This window comes from Leptodactylus fuscus, chromosome 7 (assembly GCF_031893055.1).
Source record: "Leptodactylus fuscus isolate aLepFus1 chromosome 7, aLepFus1.hap2, whole genome shotgun sequence".
NCBI classification, from domain to species: domain Eukaryota; kingdom Metazoa; phylum Chordata; class Amphibia; order Anura; family Leptodactylidae; genus Leptodactylus; species Leptodactylus fuscus.
Window position 1 is genome coordinate 12,674,677 of NC_134271.1, and position 20,197 is coordinate 12,694,873.

General features: G+C 43.6%; 1 protein-coding gene across 2 annotated transcripts in view; it reads left to right on the plus strand.

Annotated features, from left to right (window-relative positions):
* Positions 1–8,432: 8,432 nt before the first annotated feature.
* Positions 8,433–20,197, plus strand: part of LOC142212930 (CD44 antigen-like) — a 35,817-nt gene continuing 24,052 nt past the window's right edge. For both annotated transcript variants that reach the window (XM_075281061.1, XM_075281062.1), the window contains exon 1: positions 8,433–8,634. In XM_075281061.1, the coding sequence (XP_075137162.1) occupies positions 8,565–8,634 (70 nt within the window). In that variant the 5' untranslated portion in view covers positions 8,433–8,564. The remainder of the gene's footprint in view (positions 8,635–20,197) is intronic.

Below are 20,197 nucleotides of genomic sequence, written 5' to 3' on the forward strand. Positions count from 1 at the left end.
GTAGATGGTTCCCTGTCCAGGGGTTGGAAACCTCAAGTCCTCCTGAAATGTTTTTGAGTCCACCTTCTTCTAAGAGTCTTAAAGTCCACCGCGTCAAGATAGGCTTTAAGTCCACCATCTCCTCAGAGTCATTAAGTCCACCATATCTTGAGAGTCGCTAAGTCCTCCATCTCTTGAGAATCTTGAAGTCCACCATCTTCAGAAAGTCTTTAAATCCACCATCTCCTGGGAGTCTATAAGTCCACCAACTAGTGAGAGTCTTTAAGTATATTTTCTCCAGAAAGTCTTTAAGTCCACCTTCTCATTAGAGACCCAATTCAACCACCAAATTTTTGTAAAAAAAAAAAATTCTACAGAAATTTAGTGAATTTTCTGAATAACGGGCAACTTTTTCTGAGCATCTGAAGCCCAGGAGTTGGCGGCCATGATGAGGCCTGGCAGTAATTAGAGCCATGTATACATGTAATGGGCCGTGTCTCGCCCCGGGCCGTGTCTGCACCACTTTCTGTATGTTCTAGTAATCGTTGTTTAATTCCAAGTAAAACAAATCTAATGGAAACTTCACCGCCGATCATTTAGGGCCACACGACAAAGACTATTCCTGACACCGTTCTTCACCGCCGCCATCAATCAGCCTCAGCTTATATACAATATGTGGTCACCGCCAGTGTCGTAACGTATAGAATCTGCTCAATGTCATGTCACATGTAATAAGTCAGCAGCAGAATCGCCCCATTACAGGATCATTAGATACGGCTGAAAAAATAACCAGAGACGGCGACCTTCATAGAGGTCACATGTAGTAGCTACAAGGGGCAGAGGTTGGGGAGTCACCCGGCAGTGATGGCTCCAAGGGGCCCCAAGGTCTCACCGCTATATATAAGGAAAGACTTAAAGCAATGGAGGATAGGAAGGAATAATGTATATAGATACGTAAGGAGAGGGGGAGAGAGCGAAAGAGAGAAAGAGAGAGAGAGAGAGAGAGAGAGAGAGAGAGAGATTGAGAGAAAGAAAGGAAGGAAGGAAGGAAGGAAGGAAGGAAGGAAGGAAGGAAGGAAGGAAAGAAAGAAAGAAAGAAAGAGAAAGAAAGAAAGAAAGAAAGAAAGAAAGAAAGAAAGAAAGAAAGAAAGAAAGAAAGAAAGAAAGAAAGAAAGAAAGAAAGAAAGAAAGAAAGAGAGGGAAGGAGGAAGGAAAGAGGGAAGGAAGGAAGGAAAGAGCGAAGGAAGAAGAAAGGAAGAAAGGAAGGAAGAGAGGGAGGAAGGAAGGAAAGAGGGAAGGAAGGAAGGAAAGAGGGAAGGAAGGAAGAAAGAGAGGGAGGAAGGAAGGAAGAAAGGAAGGAAGAGAGGGAGGGAGGAAGGAAGAGAGGGAGGAAGGAAGGAAGGAAGAAAGAGAGGGAGGGAGGAAGGGAGGAAGGAAGGAGGAAAGGAAGGAAGAAAGAGAGGGAGGGAGGGAGGGAGGGAGGAAGGGAGGAAGGAAGGAGGAAAGGAAGGAAGGAAGAAAGAGAGGGAGGGAGGAAGGAAGGAAGGAAGGAAGAAAGGAAGGAAGGAAGGAAGGATGGAAGGAAGGAAGGAAGGAAGGAAGGAAGGATGGAAGGAAGGAAGGAAGGAAGGAAGAAAGAAAGGAAGGAAGGAAGGAAGGAAGGAGGAAAGAAAGGAAGGAAGAAAGGAAGGATGGAAGGAAAGAGGGAAGGAAGGAAGGAAGAAAGGAAGGAAGGAAAGAGGGAAGAAAGGAAGGAAGAAAGAGAGGATGGAAGGAAGAAAGAAAGGAAGGAAGGAAGAAAGGAAGGATGGAAGGGAAGAGGGAAGGAAGGAAGGAAGAAAGGAAGGAAGGAAGGAAAGAGGGAAGGAAGGAAGAAAGAGAGGGAGGAAGGAAGGAAGCAAGAAAGGAAGGAAAGAGGGAATGAAGGAAGAAAGAAAGAAAGAAAGAAAGAAAGGAAGGAAGGAAGGAAAGAAAGAAAGAAAGAAAGAAAGAAAGAAAGAAAGAAAGAAAGAAAGAAGAGAGGGAGGTAGGAAGGAAGGAAAGAGGGAAGGAAGGAAGGAAGAAAGGGAGGAAGGATGGAAGGAAAGAGGGAAGGAAGGAAAAAGGGAAGAAAGAAAGAAGGAAAGGAAGGAAGAAAGAAAGGAAGGAAGGAAGGAAGGAAGGAAGGAAGGAAGGAAGGAAGAAAGAAAGAAAGGAAGGAAGGAAGGAGGGAAGAAAGGAAGGAAGGAAGGAAAGAGGGAAGGAAGGAAGGAAGAAAGGAAGGAAGGAAGGAAAGAGGGAAGGAAGGAAGGAAGAAAGGAAGGAAGGAAGGAAAGAGGGAAGGAAGGAAGAAAGAGAGGGAGGAAGGAAGGAAGCAAGAAAGGAAGGAAAGAGGGAATGAAGGAAGAAAGAAAGAAAGAAAGAAAGAAAGAAAGAAAGAAAGAAAAGAAAGAAGGAAGGAAGGAAGGAAGGAAGGAAGGAAGGAAAGAAAGAAAGAAAGAAAGAAAGAAAGAAAGAAAGAAAGAAAGAAAGAAAGAAAGAAGGAAGGAAGGAAGAGAGGGAGGGAGGAAGGAAGGAAAGAGGGAAGGAAGGAAGGAAGGAAGAAAGGGAGGAAGGATGGAAGGAAAGAGGGAAGGAAGGAAAAAGGGAAGAAAGAAAGAAGGAAAGGAAGAAAGAAAGGAAGGAAGGAAGGAAGAAAGAAAGAAAGAAAGAAAGAAAGAAAGAAAGAAAGGAAGGAAGGAAGGAAGGAAGGAAGGAAGGAAGGAAGAAAGATGGAGAAAGAGAAAGAAAGACAGATGTGAGAAAAAAGACAAAGAGGTGGAGAGATAGATATTAGATAGATAGATAGATAGATAGATAGATAGATATTAGATAGATAGATAGATAGATAGATAGATAGATAGATAGATAGAAGAGATAGTATTGGATTACATTCAGGGTTCCTGCCTAGAATAGACACTTGGGATATTTCCATGTTCTTCTATCTCTGTAGAATGTTCCTTTGATCTTCTCGGGGGCCGGTAGTGATTATCGTCACAAAATTGTCTCTAGGTGGGTTATTCTAGCAACCCCCCCCCCCCCCCCCCTTCCATCTCGTCTGGTCTTCTCCATCCAGACCCAGTTTCCAGGCAGAATAGCAGGAGGACATATGCCCTCAGATCACCCTCCACAACAGCTGGGAATTATCCCCCTTTTTCTGGGCGCCCCTCCCCCGCTCTCCCTTCTCCGCACTGAACTCTAAACATGGATTATTGTTATAGCTAAAGTTCTCATTAAATAAAGCGCGCGCTGACATGGATGCCATAAGCAGATTTCATCTCCCGAGGAAGAGCGGCGAAAGAAATGTAATCAACGGCCCAAACAAAAGGCTGGTTATATTCCTGGCATCAGACCCTCCAAACATCCGCTACCAGGCTGTATACCACATGCCCGCAGCTGGAACCTTCTAGTAGCAACACAAACAAGTCTCCCATAGTAAACTCAATGTCTAATGTCGTATTTTGGGGGATTTTAGATGCACCAGAGCAAAAGTTTACACACCCTGTAACAAGCGGTTCCTTTGCTCTTCATACACCCACATGGGTCAATCTGTACAAACTTTCTGGCTGCCTTTAGCCACCACTAGAGGGAGCCTATGAGCCTACTGTAGACTGTTAATACATTGAACTCTATTATAACACAGCTCCTCTAGTGGTGACTGCAGGTAGCTAGAATTTAATCCTATGTCTACGGTTTTCAGGGAGTTTGGAGCCCTGTAACAGAAAAACGGAGCTCCAGCCGCTATGAAGATATATTAAGAAATGAACGTAACATAATTTAGAATCGTTAATAAAACATCGTATTTAAGTGTGGACATTCCCTTTAAGGAGCATTTGTTATGGATAAGAGTGACATGACAGATGGGAACGTAGGAAATTCCTTTCCTCCAAAGTTCACATTGATTTCCATGCCTGGTTATGGCACATATTTACAACCGCTTTCACATGATAGCGCCCAGTCAGCGCCATTACACCGCCACACACCCTATAACAATAATGAATCGATTAGTGGGGTACATGTATCGCTTCACACATGGACATATCATCGGTGCTGAGTACAAAGAGCGGTCTATGTGCTGGTGTCCTCCGACAATCCCTCACAACACTGCCGCCATTGTCACGCCGATGGACCATCCATATCTCTCACATACTACAGGCTTTGAAGTGCGGCACAATGTTGTTTCATCAAGTCACGCAACGCAAACAAGTTGTCACCCTAAATACGGGCCAATGAGGGGGAAGCAAAACATCTTCATAGAGGAGGGGGCTTACGATGATCTGGAATCCGAGGTTTGTGAGCATAACTTGAATGGGATCTGAGCTGCAGTAACCTGGCCTGGCCACTATACAGAGATTGGCGCTGTGCTCCTCTGTCTTAGCTCTGATAGTCAGTGGGGGGGTCTGAGGGTCGGACCCCACTAATCTGATCCTGATGAATGAATCTACAGACAGGTCATCAACGCCTATGAACCGAAAAACCCTGTTATATTGATTGTATGGCGGTATTATTTAGTATTTTGTACAGCAGTGTTATTAGGTATAGAGCTGATATTTGGGTCACTGTATGGTGGTATTATTTACACACTGTACAGCCCTGTTAGGTGACCTCATGTATGGAACTGTTATTTGGCCAATGTATAGCGCTATTATTGGCTATTGTATGGCGGCACTTCTTACATACTGTACACCCCTGTTATAAGGTACCTTTTTATATCGAGCAGTTATTTACTCACTGTATGGCGGTATTATTGGCAATTGTATGGCGGTACTTCTTACATATTGTACACCCCTGTTATAAGGTACCTTTTTATATTGAACAGTTTTTTACTCACTGTATGGCAGTATTATGTGGACATTGTACAGCCCTGTTATTATGTTACTTTATGTATATGGCTGTTATTTGGTAACCATATGGCAGTACTACTTACATAGTGTACAGCACAGTTATTAGGTTACTTTATGTATAGAGCTGATATTTGGTCACTATATAGCGCTATTATTGGCAACTGTATGGTGGTGCTACTTAGTTACTGTATAGCCCTGTTATAAGCTTACTTTATATGTCGAACTGTTATCTGCTTACTGTATGGCGGTATTATTTAGATACTGTTATTAGGTTACTTTATGTAACTATATGGCAGTAATACTTAGACACTGTACAGCACTGTTATTAGGTTACCTTATGTATGGAACTTTTATTTGGTCACTGTATAAAGATTTTATTTAGACGCTGTACAGTACTTTTATTAGGTTACTTTATGTATGGAGCTATTATTTGGTAACGGCATGGCGGTACTACTTAGACACTATATAGCGGTTTCATTAAAGCTACTTTATGCATGAGGCTGTTATTTGGTAACTGTATGGCGGTACTATTTAGACACTGTATAGCACTGTTATTAGGTTACTTTATGTATGGATCTGTTATTACTGCTTAGATACTATACAGCACTGTTATTAGGCTACTTTACATATAAAGCTGTTATGTGGTCACTGTATGGCGGTACTACTTAGACACTGTATAGCAGTTTTATTTGGTTACTTTATGTACTGAGCTGTTATTTGCTCACTGTATGGCAATATTATTCAGACACTGTATAGCAGTTTTATTAGATCACTCTATGGCGGTATTATGCAGATAACTCAGTGATAACATAGCATGCAGTAAACTACTTAGCTCCCTCTAGTGGTGACTCCAGACAACCATAATAATAATAATAATACATTTTATTTATATAGCGCCAACATATTCCTCAGCGCTGTACAATTTATAGGGTTCAGATACAGACATACATAACAAAGAACGTCATTTCACACAATGGGACTGAGGGCCCTGCTCAAAAGAGCTTACAATGTATGAGGTAGAGGGGGTGACACAAGAGGTAGCAGGGGCGGCATTGCTTATACAGTGTTCAGACAATTTTGTGCATTAGGAATTGTGATAGGCTTGTCTGAAAAGATGCGTCTTTAGTTTGCGTTTGAAACTGTAGAAGTTGGGAGTTAATCTGATTGTCCGGGGTAGATCATTCCAGAGAAGTGGTGCAGCTCGGGAAAAGTCTTGTATACGAGCGGGGGAGGTTCTGATAATAGAGGATGGAAGTGTTAGGTCATTGAGTGAGCGGAGAACACGGGTTGGGCGGTAGACAGATAATATTACTATATAGCTGTTCAGGGGATTTGGAGCTCTGTATCAGAGTAATATCTTCGCACTGCAGTTACGGTTTTCTTCTATACTCTCCGTCTCCGTTTCGTGCCATCTTCCAAATGTTTACTTGCTGTCAGTAAATGGACCCGCCCCTGTTTACAGCAGAAGCTGACAACACGTCCTGATCACATCCATATGACACTGGCATAGCACTGACACATTGTAACAAACTCTGCTCCTGTGAACACTTCAGCTTTCTGACAGATTACTGACATCTAAGAAGATTCTGCGACTGTGTAAGGCTCTGTTCACACCTCCGTCAAGATTTACATTTTTCTGCAGTCAAATTTATAAAGGGGTCGGAAAATTGCAAATAGAAGCGAAGTTGACGACAGAGGTGTGAACAGAGACGTACGGGTTGTATCTGCTCAGACTACAGATCCATGTTTGATATATCTCACAGCAGGCGGAAGACAAGTGCAGCGCAGATGCCGCCATATCCTGCGTGTGGTCTGAGGCCTACTCATCATGTATGTCAGGGTACACGAGCCCGTATAAACACATGTGACATCCATCTGAATGAACCCCCCCCCCTCCTCGGAGAATGGATTAGCTCTTCATAATTTATGCAAATCAGCTACACAATATGCAAATTAGACCCTGAGGACATCTTTGACTGATATACGCTTCTTATCTCCTATGCTGCAGGAAGTCCAGGTTAGTAGAAACATCACAAGATCATGGCACGATATCCCCGAACGAAGGAGGCCTTAAAATAAATGCGTCACCATTTATTTATTTATTTTTTATTAAAACCAGATCGAAATTATTTTTTTGTAATCTGTTTTTATTTTCTAATTGTAGATTTTTTTTTTTTAAAAAAAAAAAAAAAAATCATTCATAATGAAAGAAAATTCCTAGAGCATTGCCAATCTATTATTAGGCTTAGTGGCCAGGATGAAAATTGCAGGATGTACTTTATTACAGTATAGATAGTAACATGTAAAAGGTAAAAAAAAAACAAAAACTTTAAGGAATTTTTCACACTAAAAACTTGATGACAAATTAATGCTAATAATCTATCAACTGACCAGACCCCAAAATGGCATTCTTGGGTAGAATATAGGTGGGGCTTGCATCAATGGTATTGCCCATTGGGGTAAGAAGGCGGGTTTTCCTCACCATTACCTTCGCAACTCCCGTCCAGACCCGTCACTTATATGGGGCTCTGTTATCCAACTACAGGTGTGTTGTGAAACCTCTAGCGCTGAGACATGGACTTGTACCCTACAGGTAGACAATGATGCTGCCATAGGGCCCTTGTAAATAGGGGCCCAGCCTCCTCCTGGAACTCTTTGGAACGTCCCTTTTTGGAGGAAACAAGAGAATAATCCAGAAATGTGTATACCGATCATACAAACACTACCCCCTGCTTTCCATGGTGGCATCACTGGGGCCTATTATTCTTTGGAGTTGAAAAAAATAATTTTAAGGAAATCTTATCACCATCTTCACCAACTCCAACTCTCAGCGCCGCCCCACTGATTCTGGCGCAGTTGGAATTTTTTTCTCTAGCTCCCACCATTCCCGAGCAATCATTGTTGTTAGATGCAACATCCACCCTACTAACAGGTGGGCGGTCCTAGACTACCTGCTCCAGCTCAGGCCCGCCCACCTGATAGTAGAATGCCTCATTAGCACCATAGGCGCTAAAAGTAACAGCACCAATTGCTCGGGAATGGTGGGGGCTACAGAAAAAATTCCAACTGCGCCAGATTCAGTGAAGGGGGGGCTATTCAAGGATGTTAAGAGGTGGAGGTGATGAACGATCCTTTTTAAGGTGGAAAAGTAGAGGTTTGGATTTGTTTGGAAACTACTAGTTCTCATTTTATGGATGCTGCACCCCTGGGCCTTCACTACCGAGGAGATTTTGGAGGGAAAAGTGCGGAAAAGTTTTCAAAATAATGAGGGATCCAGACGCGGAGTTCTTCCTGGTCCACTGCCATCTGGTTCTGCTTTGTCCTGGGCACTAAACAAGGAATGCCTGCTATTAACCCTTCCCGGGGTTAAAGGTTTGGCGGCCTATAGGCAGCGGCTTCCTGTGTCAGATTACTTCTCCCAACTCCTACAAGATCCCAGGGAGGGACACCCCTTCCCCAGAAGCCTCGTGCTCCTTGCTTGGGTTTTCCTGGCTGCTGAGACGTCTGGGGCGACTTCTTCTTTTTTTTTTCTTCTTCTCCTTTATGGGTGTGACTTTGATTCCCTCCCAGTTATGACACAACTTGAGTTCCTTTGACTCAGAATAATAAGCCCTTCAAAGTTACGAGTCCTTTACTGCACAGTGGCAGAATTTTTTGTGCTCCTTGTGGGAACTCTTTAGATTTTTCGGAATCCAAAAAAAAAAAAAAAAAAAGAAGAAAAAAATGACCAAGCCGCTCTGGATTTTCTGTTTCGGATTATTCTCCTGGATCAGTCTTTCCCAGGCGCAGATAGGTAAGCGTATAGTGACTTTATCACTGGTTTCCAAGTTTCCGCCGCCTAATGCAACACGTTGCACTGAGTAAAAGCTAAGCAGATGTAGCAGGGCTGGATCGGTCAGATGTAGTTGAGCTGAGTTTGTTGGGTAGAGTTGCATTGAGTTTGGGAAAATTTAATTTACTGGATGTGAAGGAATTGGGTGTGAGCGATGTAACTGAGCTGGCTCTGCGGGATGGAGCAGGGTTGGCTCTGACTGATGTAGCAGAGCTGATTTTGTTAGATATAGCCGAGCTGAGTTTGTTATAAATAACTTAGACCTTCCTTTGTTTTAGTAGTAGACGTAGTAGCAGAGCTGAGCTTATCTGATTTGGAAAAGCTGGGTTTGTTAGATGTAGTGGAGCCGAGTTAGATATATTTAGATGTAGCAGAGCTTAGTTTGTTAAACATAATAGACCCGGGTTTATTGGATGTAGCAGAGCTTAGTATGTTAGACATATTAGACCTTGCTTCATTAGATGTAGCAGAGTTTAGTTTGTTAGACATAATAGACCCGGCTTTATTGGATGTAGCAGAGCTTAGTTTGTTAGACATATTAGACCTCCCTTTGTTAGATGTGGTAGCAGAGCTTAACTTGTCACCTCTGACTTTGTATATGTATCTGGATTTATTCTGTGCAACAGATCTGAGTTTGTCACTCACAGATCTGACTTTTTTAGATGCAGCAGATCTGATTTTATTACATCTGGCCAAGTTGACTTTGCAGAATCGGGTTAGATGTAGCAGAGCTTAGTTTGTTAGACATATTAGATAGATGTAGCAGTGTTGGTATTTATAGACAATATTACAGCTAGCTTTCTAGTGTAGCAGAGCTGAATCTATTAGATTGGTTTTATAAGATGTAGCAGGGTTGAGTTAGCATCTTATAGTTGGCCTGGGTCTCCTAGATGTAGCAGAACTGAATGTGTTGCATGTAGAATAACCTGGTTTCTGAGCTGAGTTTGTAATACGTACAGTGCTGGATTTGTTGGATGGGACAGGAGTGAGGTTGTGAGATGTAGCAGTGCTGAACAAGCCATTAAGTTTTACATAGGACTGCAAGTAAACCGATCACATGGCATAGTGTACAAATGATACAAAGATAGTTGACAAATTCAGCTCTGCTACATCTGTATTTACCTATGCCTTTCCATGGATCCTTGACATCCCGCAGGAGAAAGGCTCTTTTGTATGTGATGCATCTTGGTTTAGGATTTCCCTGACAGAATAAGCATGTCACCGGCGGGGTGGGGACAATGGCCTCTTTATGTCTATGTTATCTGTGGCCGCAGTGATGGACACGAGAGTCACATGTCAGGCAGCGTCCATTCTGTCCAGCGTCCAGATCAGAGATGGACACGACGCGCCGTTTCATTCCTTCGCCTTTTTGGGATTTTCTTGGCAGAGTCTCTTGTGGATTCTGGATTTGGCGCAGGCGTGTTTGAGTAATGCTTGGGGTAGAACCACAAGTCCAAGCAGGTCAAGACATCTTCTAGCTACAACATCCCATACAGTATGTCTTCTATATGACTGAGACTCTTGCCCTAGGAGCTGACACTCTATCAGCCTGGGACTTGCAGCCATTGTCAGTGACTTAGAGGAACAACTTTTCTCTCTAGAAGTGGGTGTATCCAGCGCCATCGCAGCACGTGCTCCGAACATCTGTACGCTGCAGAGCTGTAGACTCACAGCAGTGCAGAGGATCTGCAGCCAGGGTGGGTGTTACAGATGTAGCAGAGCTAAAGGTAACTAGTAGTGGTTGTCCATTGTGATTTACAATAAAGCATCGGGATGAGTTCTACAAAATGCGACAAACTCAGGTCTAATACATGCGACAAACTCAGCTCTAATACATGCGACAGACTCAGCTCTAATACATGCGACAGACTCAGATCTAATACATGCGACAAACTCAGCTCTGCTACATGCGACAGACTCAGATCTAATACATGCGACAAACTCAGATCTACTACATGCGACAAACTCAGCTCTGCTACATGCGACAGACTCAGATCTAATACATGCGACAAACTCAGATCTAATACATGCGACAAACTCAGATCTAATACATGCGACAAACTCAGCCCTACTACACGCGACAAACTCAGCCCTACTACATGCGACAAACTCAGCCCTACTACACGCGACAAACTCAGCCCTACTACACGCGACAAACTCAGCCCTACTACACAGGACAAACTCAGCCCTACTATACAGGACAAACTCAGCCCTACTACATGCGACAAACTCAGCCCTACTGCATGCGACAAACTCAGCCCTACTACACAGGACAAACTCAGCCCTACTACACAGGACAAACTCAGCCCTACTACACAGGACAAACTCAGCCCTACTACACAGGACAAACTCAGCCCTACTGCATGCGACAAACTCAGCCCTACTTCATGCGACAAATTCACCTCTACTATATGAAACAAACTCATCCCTACTACACATGACAGCTCAGCTCTGCTACATCTTTGCAATTATTGCTATGGATATAGGTATATTCTAATTTGGTACTGGTCACCAATTCTTGGGATTAACATAGGGCAGGGGTCTCCATCTTCTGCGTGATGACAACCCCCTGTACTGGGCTGGGCGTGGCACTACCATAGGAATATTGGTGCCGCTGCACTTTACTAGCCCTGCGGACCCATAACTTGATACTGTGGGAAACCCCTTTAATAAAGCGCACAAACAGGGGAAATAACAAACTCAGCCCTGCTACATTGTTGCACTTGATAGAACATATTCCATGTATTGCGGCTCCGCTGGATAGTTGGGGTCCCCGTTACCGATTATACATTAGGACCCGCGGGCCCAGGTCACCCCAAAGATCTGGAGACCCAAGAAACTGCCCCTTTCTGTTGTACTAAACCGGTCCCGGCAGGAATGTCAGGAATGAAGGTCTAATTCAGGGGCTTGTAATGAATCCAAGATCAAGTATCAAAGGGGAAGGGTGGGGGGCATTAGGGTCGCCCATTTGGGTCCTATCTGTCATCTCCTCCACATCTCCGCTTCCTGGTGCCCGCTCTGTGATCAAGGAAGGGCGCAGCACGCTAATAAGTCACTTAAACGGAATATGTCAATTTTCACTCTGGCCACTAAGCCTAATAATCACCAGACACTTGCCAATTCTATAGGGGTTATCTTTGTAGCAGTTGCGCCATTTACATCACAGACAGGATAACAATAGAAGATAACACTGGGGGGATCCCTGTATCCCCATATACACCATTGGTGTAGTGTTCTCAGATGTAGCAGTGTTGTAGTGGTCTCATATACACCATTGGTGTAGTGTTCTCAGATGTAGCAGTGGTGTAGTGTTGGCTGCCTGGGCGCGCGTGTAGTGCGGTGCAGCTTAGGGGCCAGGGTTTGGGGCTGCTTGGCTGGAACAGACTTCTATTGTAATGTGCCGGGGTATATTTCAGGAATCAATTACTCGGCCCTCACCCCCTAGTCAGCCCCTCAGAGATGAAGCACATGGCCAAGACAGGTCTAGAACTTGGCGGTGTGTTTACTGAGGTCTATAGAGGCATAAAAGGAGTCTGGAAGGAGAATAATAGCTGATCTGTGGGGTAATGGAGTCCTGTACCTGGGGTGTTCATGGAACTGATGTAGCAGAGCTGAGTTTGTGACTTATCTATTCCTTTAACTCTATTATTTGGGCAGTGTTTAGCAGCATTAACTGCCCCATCTAGTAGTAACTGGAAACTATGTAGCAGTATTATTTGTATGGTGATGGCATTTTAATAGATATAGCGGTATTACTTCTTGACCCAAGAGTTCTTGTATTGGTGCACTGTATGGCAGTATTATTTCTGGACTCTATAATGGTAATGTTTGTGTACTATATGGCAATATTACTGCTATACTGCATAGTGTTATAGTGGTACACTATGTGGCTTTATTATTTCCAGACTCTATAATGGTAATATTGCTGCACTATATGGCAGTATTACTGCTAGACGGTGTGGTGTTTTATTGGGACACTAATGTCTGTATTATGTATAGACTCTAGAGTGAACCTGTTGTTGAACTATTTGGCAATATTATTTCTAGACTTCAAGGTGGTTATACTGGTGCACTGAATGGCAGTATTATTTCTAGGTTCTAGATATAGTTGTGCTTTATATGTCAGTATTATATCTAGACAGTATGTTGGTTATATTGATTCATATGGCCGTATTATTTGTAGACTGTGTGGTGGTCATATTGATGCATTATATGGCCGTATTATTTCTAGACTCTGTTGTGATTTTGTATTGGTGCACTATATGGCAGTATTATGATTTGTATATGTTTGTGGATTATATGGCAATATACAGTATGTAGACTGTATGTTGGTTATATTGATTCATTATATGGCAGTATTATTTCTAGACTATATATATTGGCACACTATATGGCAGTAATATTTCTAGACTCTAGATAGACCTCTGCGCTATATGGTAGTATTAGGATTTGTACAGTATATATAGGGCTGTATACAGTATGTAGACTGTATGCTGGATATATTGATATAATATATGGCAGTATTATTTGTAGGCTGTGGGGTGGTTATATTGATATAATATATGGCAGTATTATTTCTAGACTATATATTGACACACTATATGGCAGTAATATTTCTAGACTCTAGATAGACCGCTGCACTATATGGTAGTATTAGGATTTCTATATACTGTATACGGCTGTATGCTGGTTATATTGATATAATATATTGACAGTATTATTTAACACCGCTCTTTGTTATTTTCGCTGTTGTAGTTTTCACCTCTTGGACCCGTCACTCGCCCCTTATTTATGGCTTTTACCTTTTAGCACACCATACTGGTATCTGTGGCCTGTTCTGGGGTTTACCACATGCAGAGATGACGGCGGTGGTTTCAGTAAGTGCCGGCGAAGGATTGCTGAATACCGCCATATTTATTATGATTAATGGATCTCTTATGATTAACATCGTCATCTGATCCATTATTCATAAAACCCAAAATATGATCCTGAAACTGAGACGGTCAATTATATTATATAATGAGTCACCTACATAGTAACCATTCCTGTTATATGCAAATAAGGGCTGAGAGCGCCATAAAGTTATAAGATACCGTATATAAGACAATGATGGCGGCCATCGCTGAACCTGTAGGGGAGGTCAAACAGCTGATCATAGCCTCTGGATAGGATATAAATCTTTCCTATAGCTCTGCCAGTGTAAGTGTGTCAGTCCACACTGTAGTTCTGTCATTCTATTCATGTACACAACTCATTAGGATGATCTGTGCTGTCATGCAAGTACCAAAGATCATTTACTGTAAGTCACATACCCCATAATCCTCATGAATATTCATGTGTTATACAAGAGATGAGTAATACGGGAAGCCATGGATAGCTATATACATGCACAAACAGATTACAGGATAACGTCCATTAAATATAAGCCCTTACGTAATATTACCAGTTGTTTCTAGTTTGCAGTCGATCTGGGACACCCTCCGTGTTGATATTGAAGATTTCCTTTGTAAACGTGGTCTTACATGTGATGGTCGCAATTAAAGGGATTATCTGCTTAATGGATGGAATGGAGGGGAGTCCCCTGTTTGGGAGTCCTGAATTAGCCTCAGCATAGAGAGTCTACCTAGAGAATCTTTCCCTCTGGAGGACCCGACTCATCTGTGTATTCCATAGGCAGGCTATAGATCTCAATAATAATCTTGTAATACCTTCTGTCACCTGCGGGTGAGCTGTTGTAATTAAGCAGACCCAACAACTGCTTTCTCTGCCATTGGCAGGCGATGTACAAAGCGTTCAAGGTTACTCCTAAACTAGTATATGACATCTGAGACCCCTGCTGACCACTTGAGGGAACCATAAGGGGCCCCTTTGTCCTTTTCCCTGCATAGGGTTGTGTTGTAGTATCTGACACAAGGGGTGAAGAAGTGATGGTATGACACATTGGGTCAAGTTTATTAGACCTCATGGGCTAATTTTCTGGTGAACAAGTTGCAATTTTTGGTGGCAAATCAGATTTTTGCACAAAAAAATGCAACTTTTTGGTTTTTTTGCGGCCATTTTTGACCTTTGTGTGACTATAGCCTTAAGCTGGTGCCCCCACAACCTACCACGTGCCACTGGTGAATTATGGCGGCAGAGGGGCATTGGGCAACATGAAAGCCCTAAACCCATGGCCGACTGCTGCGTCTATCCCTGCCAGGGTACACTATTTTTGGGTGGGCTTTTTTGGAGTTTGCCTCCCTACTCAAGCAGCGCCCTGCTCACAGCTAATGTAGGGTCAGTCAGCTTTAGGAATGGGAAAGATTTGACCGACCTGTCCCCCCAAAAAAAAAATTGGATGCCAATGAAAAACAAAAAATTCCAAAAATAAAATGTTGCCTATTTGGTAATTCCCATCTGATACAAAGTGCCAGTATTGGTCCATAGACTCGTGTGCCCTCACGACTGCCGCCTCCTCCCCGCCGTCATTGACAGATTTTCGCGCGCCGCGTCTATTATCTGCCATTGACTGTGAACATCTCTTGTCGGCTGCCCACACCCAGCGCCTGACAGCGACATTTGTGAGCCAGGACTCCGAATAACATGATCTGACACATCCCACGTCCGCTGTAGGTGGATTTTTCCTTTGTCTTTTATTTTCTTAATTGGCTTTTCCAGCGCCGCGCACATCTAGCCCTATAAAAACAGGATTACTTCCCTCAACGCGGAGGCCGTGGCGTGCTTGTAGCGGGTAACCTCTGCCCCCCAGCTGGACTGACAGAGTGACATAAAGCCATAGATGACTGTGCTGACTGATGTGCCAGCGGATACTTTACCACTGACCCCCTCTGATTCATGGGACCGGGCGGGATCTGGATCGTGTGGCCAAGTATTTGGGTGTCGTGTATATTTTTGCTAGGGAGGGACATTTTTGCATTTTTGACCATCTCGGGGGGCTGGAGTATAGCGGCAACACTGAGAGACCCCGTGGGGCGCTGTGTATGGGGTACTATTTGGGCAACATTTTATGGCAGTTGTCCAGGGTGGGATAGTGAGTCAGTCCCTTGCCACCAATTTTAAAGGGCACGGATATGAAAAAATGTGGCCGCCACATACTGTGCCCCTATGACATCGAGAATAATGCAGGGCCTGCTCAGGCTCCCAGAGATTTTGGAAAGTTGGCAAGTATGGTATTAGGTGCTGGTACCCAATTACAAATAGTAACAGGGTCCCCCTTACCATGTCCTACCTATAACACTGGTGGCTTCTTATATTGTAGAGAGGACTAAGGGCCCCTCTGAGGCTCTAGGGCCTGGTCGTGATTTCTACCTCTGCCCCCTCTATGGGGGCAAAAGCTTAACGTGAAGCTTGTGGACCCCAATGCAAATTCTGTAGCAGGCCCCCCATCTATACAGTACTGGGGAAAGAGACATCGTATGGGGTCCTGGTGCATCCTCTGCACCCATGCAACTTATGCCCCTGGATGTGGGCACTATTACTTAGACTCTGATATTCGGGGGCACTTAAGATGGAGTCTAGGCCCAGGCCTAACATGTTCCACCTTTAGAGCAAAGTTATAACCAAAGGCGGCCATTAAAGTGGATCTCTAAGTGGATTTTCTTTATTAAAGCTCATTGACATCTTTTATGTTTCTGGTTACCCCTGGTGGGCTAGTGGTGGGCTAGTGCTGGTAGGGTTAATTTAAAGCGGCGGCGTGCGGTTAGAACTAATCATTTTGCCACAGGAAAGAGGCATCCGGTCTCCAAGAGCTTTATGGGTAAACGAACCAAAGTCTCAGGTAACACTTCCTGTAACTGAGCTGTCACTGTATATATATGTGTATATATCTACTGTCACTGTATATATATATATGTGTATATACGGTATATATATCTACTGTCACTGTGTATATATGTGTATATATATATCTACTGTCACTGTGTATATATGTGTATATATGTGTATATACTGTATATATATCTACAGTGCATGGTATATATTTATGCGTGATTCAGCGAATTTTCTATATTTTAAGCTCTTGCTTCACTTTTCTTTATCGTTCCTCATTGACCACTTTAAACACCACTTCTGCTTTCTTCAAGGAGTCCTCAAATAACCATCTTCAGGGTCTGGTAAAGATGGCGGAGAGCGGCGCTCTGTCAGTCACATAGGAAGGAATGGAGTCATGGTCGCGCATGCGCGCTACCGCTCCACGTCATCATTGGGGGTCCCGGTGATCGGACTCCCTCCTGTCACGTGCTCAGGAACCTTGGTCTGGTCATTGGGTCAAAATCAATATCAAGTAGAGACTTGGACATTAATTGTGACAGGAAGTGCAACTGGGGAACTGTTGCACCAGCAGGTGACGCCATCTTGAACCTGTAATATCATATGATACTTCACTCCCTCCAGATAATAGGCACTTGAATACAGAGCCGACTACAGAGAGTTTGGTTGTAGTCTGTAACCATGGAGATATATAGATTGGCATAGGAACTGTATACACAAACAATAAGCTTCCAACACTAAGATATTGATGACCTGTCCTTAGATTACGTTATCAATATAAGATTGATGGCATCCATCACCCCAGCACCCCACCGATCAGCTGTTCTACCATGCACAGTATCGGACATTGTGGTTAGTCTTGGTATTGCAGCTCAGCCCCGTTCTTTTAAATGGGACTAAACAGGCCATGTGACTGACGAACGTGATGTCACAGGCTCGTGAAGATGAAGGGGAATTGTCCTATATATTGAGGATGCTTTATGGGTTTACATAAACCTGACTTTCCTATGATAATATCCTATACAAATATATTTTTCAGCAGGCTGTAAAGCATACTAGTTTAAGTGTCTTCCAGTTATACTGACATCTAGTGGCCAAAAATAGATCACACGAGCATTAAATTACCACCACCTCCCGTATATGTGCCTTGTTTTCGGCTCCTTTGAGTAGGTGGCAATCCAGACTGTCTCTTCATGGCGGCCATAACTTAATAAGGTTGTGTCTCACCGCTCACGTCCTTGGTAATGGACGCCCCGGGCTGTTAGCTACTTGATGCATTTATGGGCTGCGTAAGAGAAACCACTTGAATTTTGCCAAGAGTAACTCCATTCTCACACAAGGGTGTCACGCCGCAGTATTTTGCAAGTTATAGGCACGGTATGGCGAAACCCTGTGCGGCTGCCAGCGAAACGCTACACACCTGTTTTTCTGCATGGATGTAATTGTCCTCTGGGGCATCCGCTGGAATCTTAATGACATTAACCAGGCGGTGGAATTTTACAGAACATTCCTCGGGGGGGGTGAGGGACGGGTCTAAAGGGTTAACAGGAAGAAACTAATGAAGCGATATCGCTATTTTTACGTCTCGTGACTCCAGAGTGTTATTATTCCTCTAATATTTAATGATATTGTTATTGGCGGCTTTATAGGACGGAGTCATCCCGGTCATAGATCTGTCCTCTGCTGGCACTGGGATTATACTGCGACCCTACAGAATGCTGAATTCTGTCAGATAATACTCGTGTTCTTCCAGAAAATGATTGCAAGCACAAACTCTTTGGTATTGTCTTCATTTATTTAGCTTGCAATGAAAAAACACAAAAGAGAATGCAGGGCAGCTTGAACTTGTTTGGATGTTAGTCGAGGTTCTTTATCCACCATCCGCACAATCTTGCTTTGAAATCTCTGGTCAATGTTTCTTTTGCGTCCACATCTAGGGAGGTTAGCCACAGTGCCATGGGCTTTACACTTCTTGAATACACAGGAACATTCAGGTCTTTGGAGATGGACTTGTAGCCTTGAGATTGCTCAGGCTTCCTCACAATTTTGCTTCTCAAGTCCTCAGACAGTTCTTTGGTCTTCTTTCTTTTCTCCATGCTCAATGTAGTGCACACAAGGACACGGAACAGAGGTGGAGTCAACTTTAATCCATTTCAACTGGCTGCAAGTGTGATTTAGTTATTGCCACCACCTGTTAGGTGCCTCAGGTAAGTAACAGGTGCTGTTAATTGCACAAATTAGAGAAGCATCACATGATTTTTCAAACAGTGTCAATACTTTTGTCCACCCCCTTTTTTATGTTTGCTGCGGAATTATATCCATTTGGCTTCTTGACAATTCTTTTTGTGGTTTTCCATTGAAGACAAATTAAATGAAGATAATAATACCAAAGAATCTGTGATTGTAATCATTTTCTGGAAGAAACCGAGTATTATCTGACAGAATTGCAGGGGTGCCAATACTTTTAGGCCTCCTAAAAATTATGAATAAATTAACAACTGGGTGTTAACATTTTATTTGTTAAAGGGGCGTGTCCCTGCACAGTTCTATCATTGCTGCTTCTGATTGGACAGTGTCAAACTATACAGGAGGACACACCCCCAACTGGTAACACCCAGCTGTCAATGTATTCAGGAATTTCCAGGAGGAATAACAGAGGAACAGCATAAGACAGAGTCGAAAAAAGAATCGTTATGGAAAATTTACAAAAACAGACATGTCGGGAGCGATGACTGGTCCAAACACCGGACTGTCCGCGGTCAGCTATATACTGCACCATGACGGGGTTAAGTCTTCTGGCCGTCTCTTCGCCTCCGCCATTGTGGATGACATCTCTCTGCTGACCAGAAGATTTTAGGAGTTTGTTGTATTCCTCGGAGACTCGCGAGGATAAAAATAACGTTTCATTTACAAAGGCTGAAGTAACCCACAATTAATGAGCTGACAGCGTGTTCCGTCTCGGGATCCGCAGCGTAGCAACAGTCTCCTAGCAGATGTGTAAGCGAGGAAGACAAACGGTCACAAGAAAGCAAAGGCGGGGGAGAAAAACGCCGAGTTATAGCCCCGGCAGATTCTCTATATTTGGGCACAAGGCCCGTAATCTAAGATTTTCCCATAGCCTTGTAAGGTTGGAATCCGTCCCATCCCATAAATATGGTCCTAGGTGGGCGAGGTATGCGGGGTCCTCACCTACGATGGTCCATTTTGTTGTGCACTGTACGTGTGTAGTGTGACGCGGTGTACTTGGCTTGTTTTCGATGACTCAGTGTTGCGCTATGTTTTATGTTATGGCCATTTTGAGTATTGGCTGCTGAGTCATCGCGCCTTGTTCGACATGGCTTTTTCTGATGAGTCACCGCAATGGGCTAAATCCAGTTGCCCCATTGACTGTGCACCTGTAATCTGGGGTTCTGCCTTGTGCAGCCGCCAGTTTCTGGCACAGAATGGCAATATGGTGACCATGCGGCTGGCCACGCTCCTTCCTTCTACTCCTTCATCGCCCTTGTGGGTCACCATCAAAGAATGGACACCCCGGGCCCCTGGGTTTGCACTGATGGTTCCTCTTTCCTGTAGATGGGACGGTACACCAGTTATTATGTGTAAGTAACTTGTGTAGGGCTTGGGGCTGTTGAGATGGACCCACTGCCCAACACCATAGGTCAAGGTGATTATGAAGATGTCCCATTTGATTGACATCTTAAACATCGTTGAGCTTCTTGTTCTGAGCAGATCGCACGGCTCTTTCAGCTCACCTGGT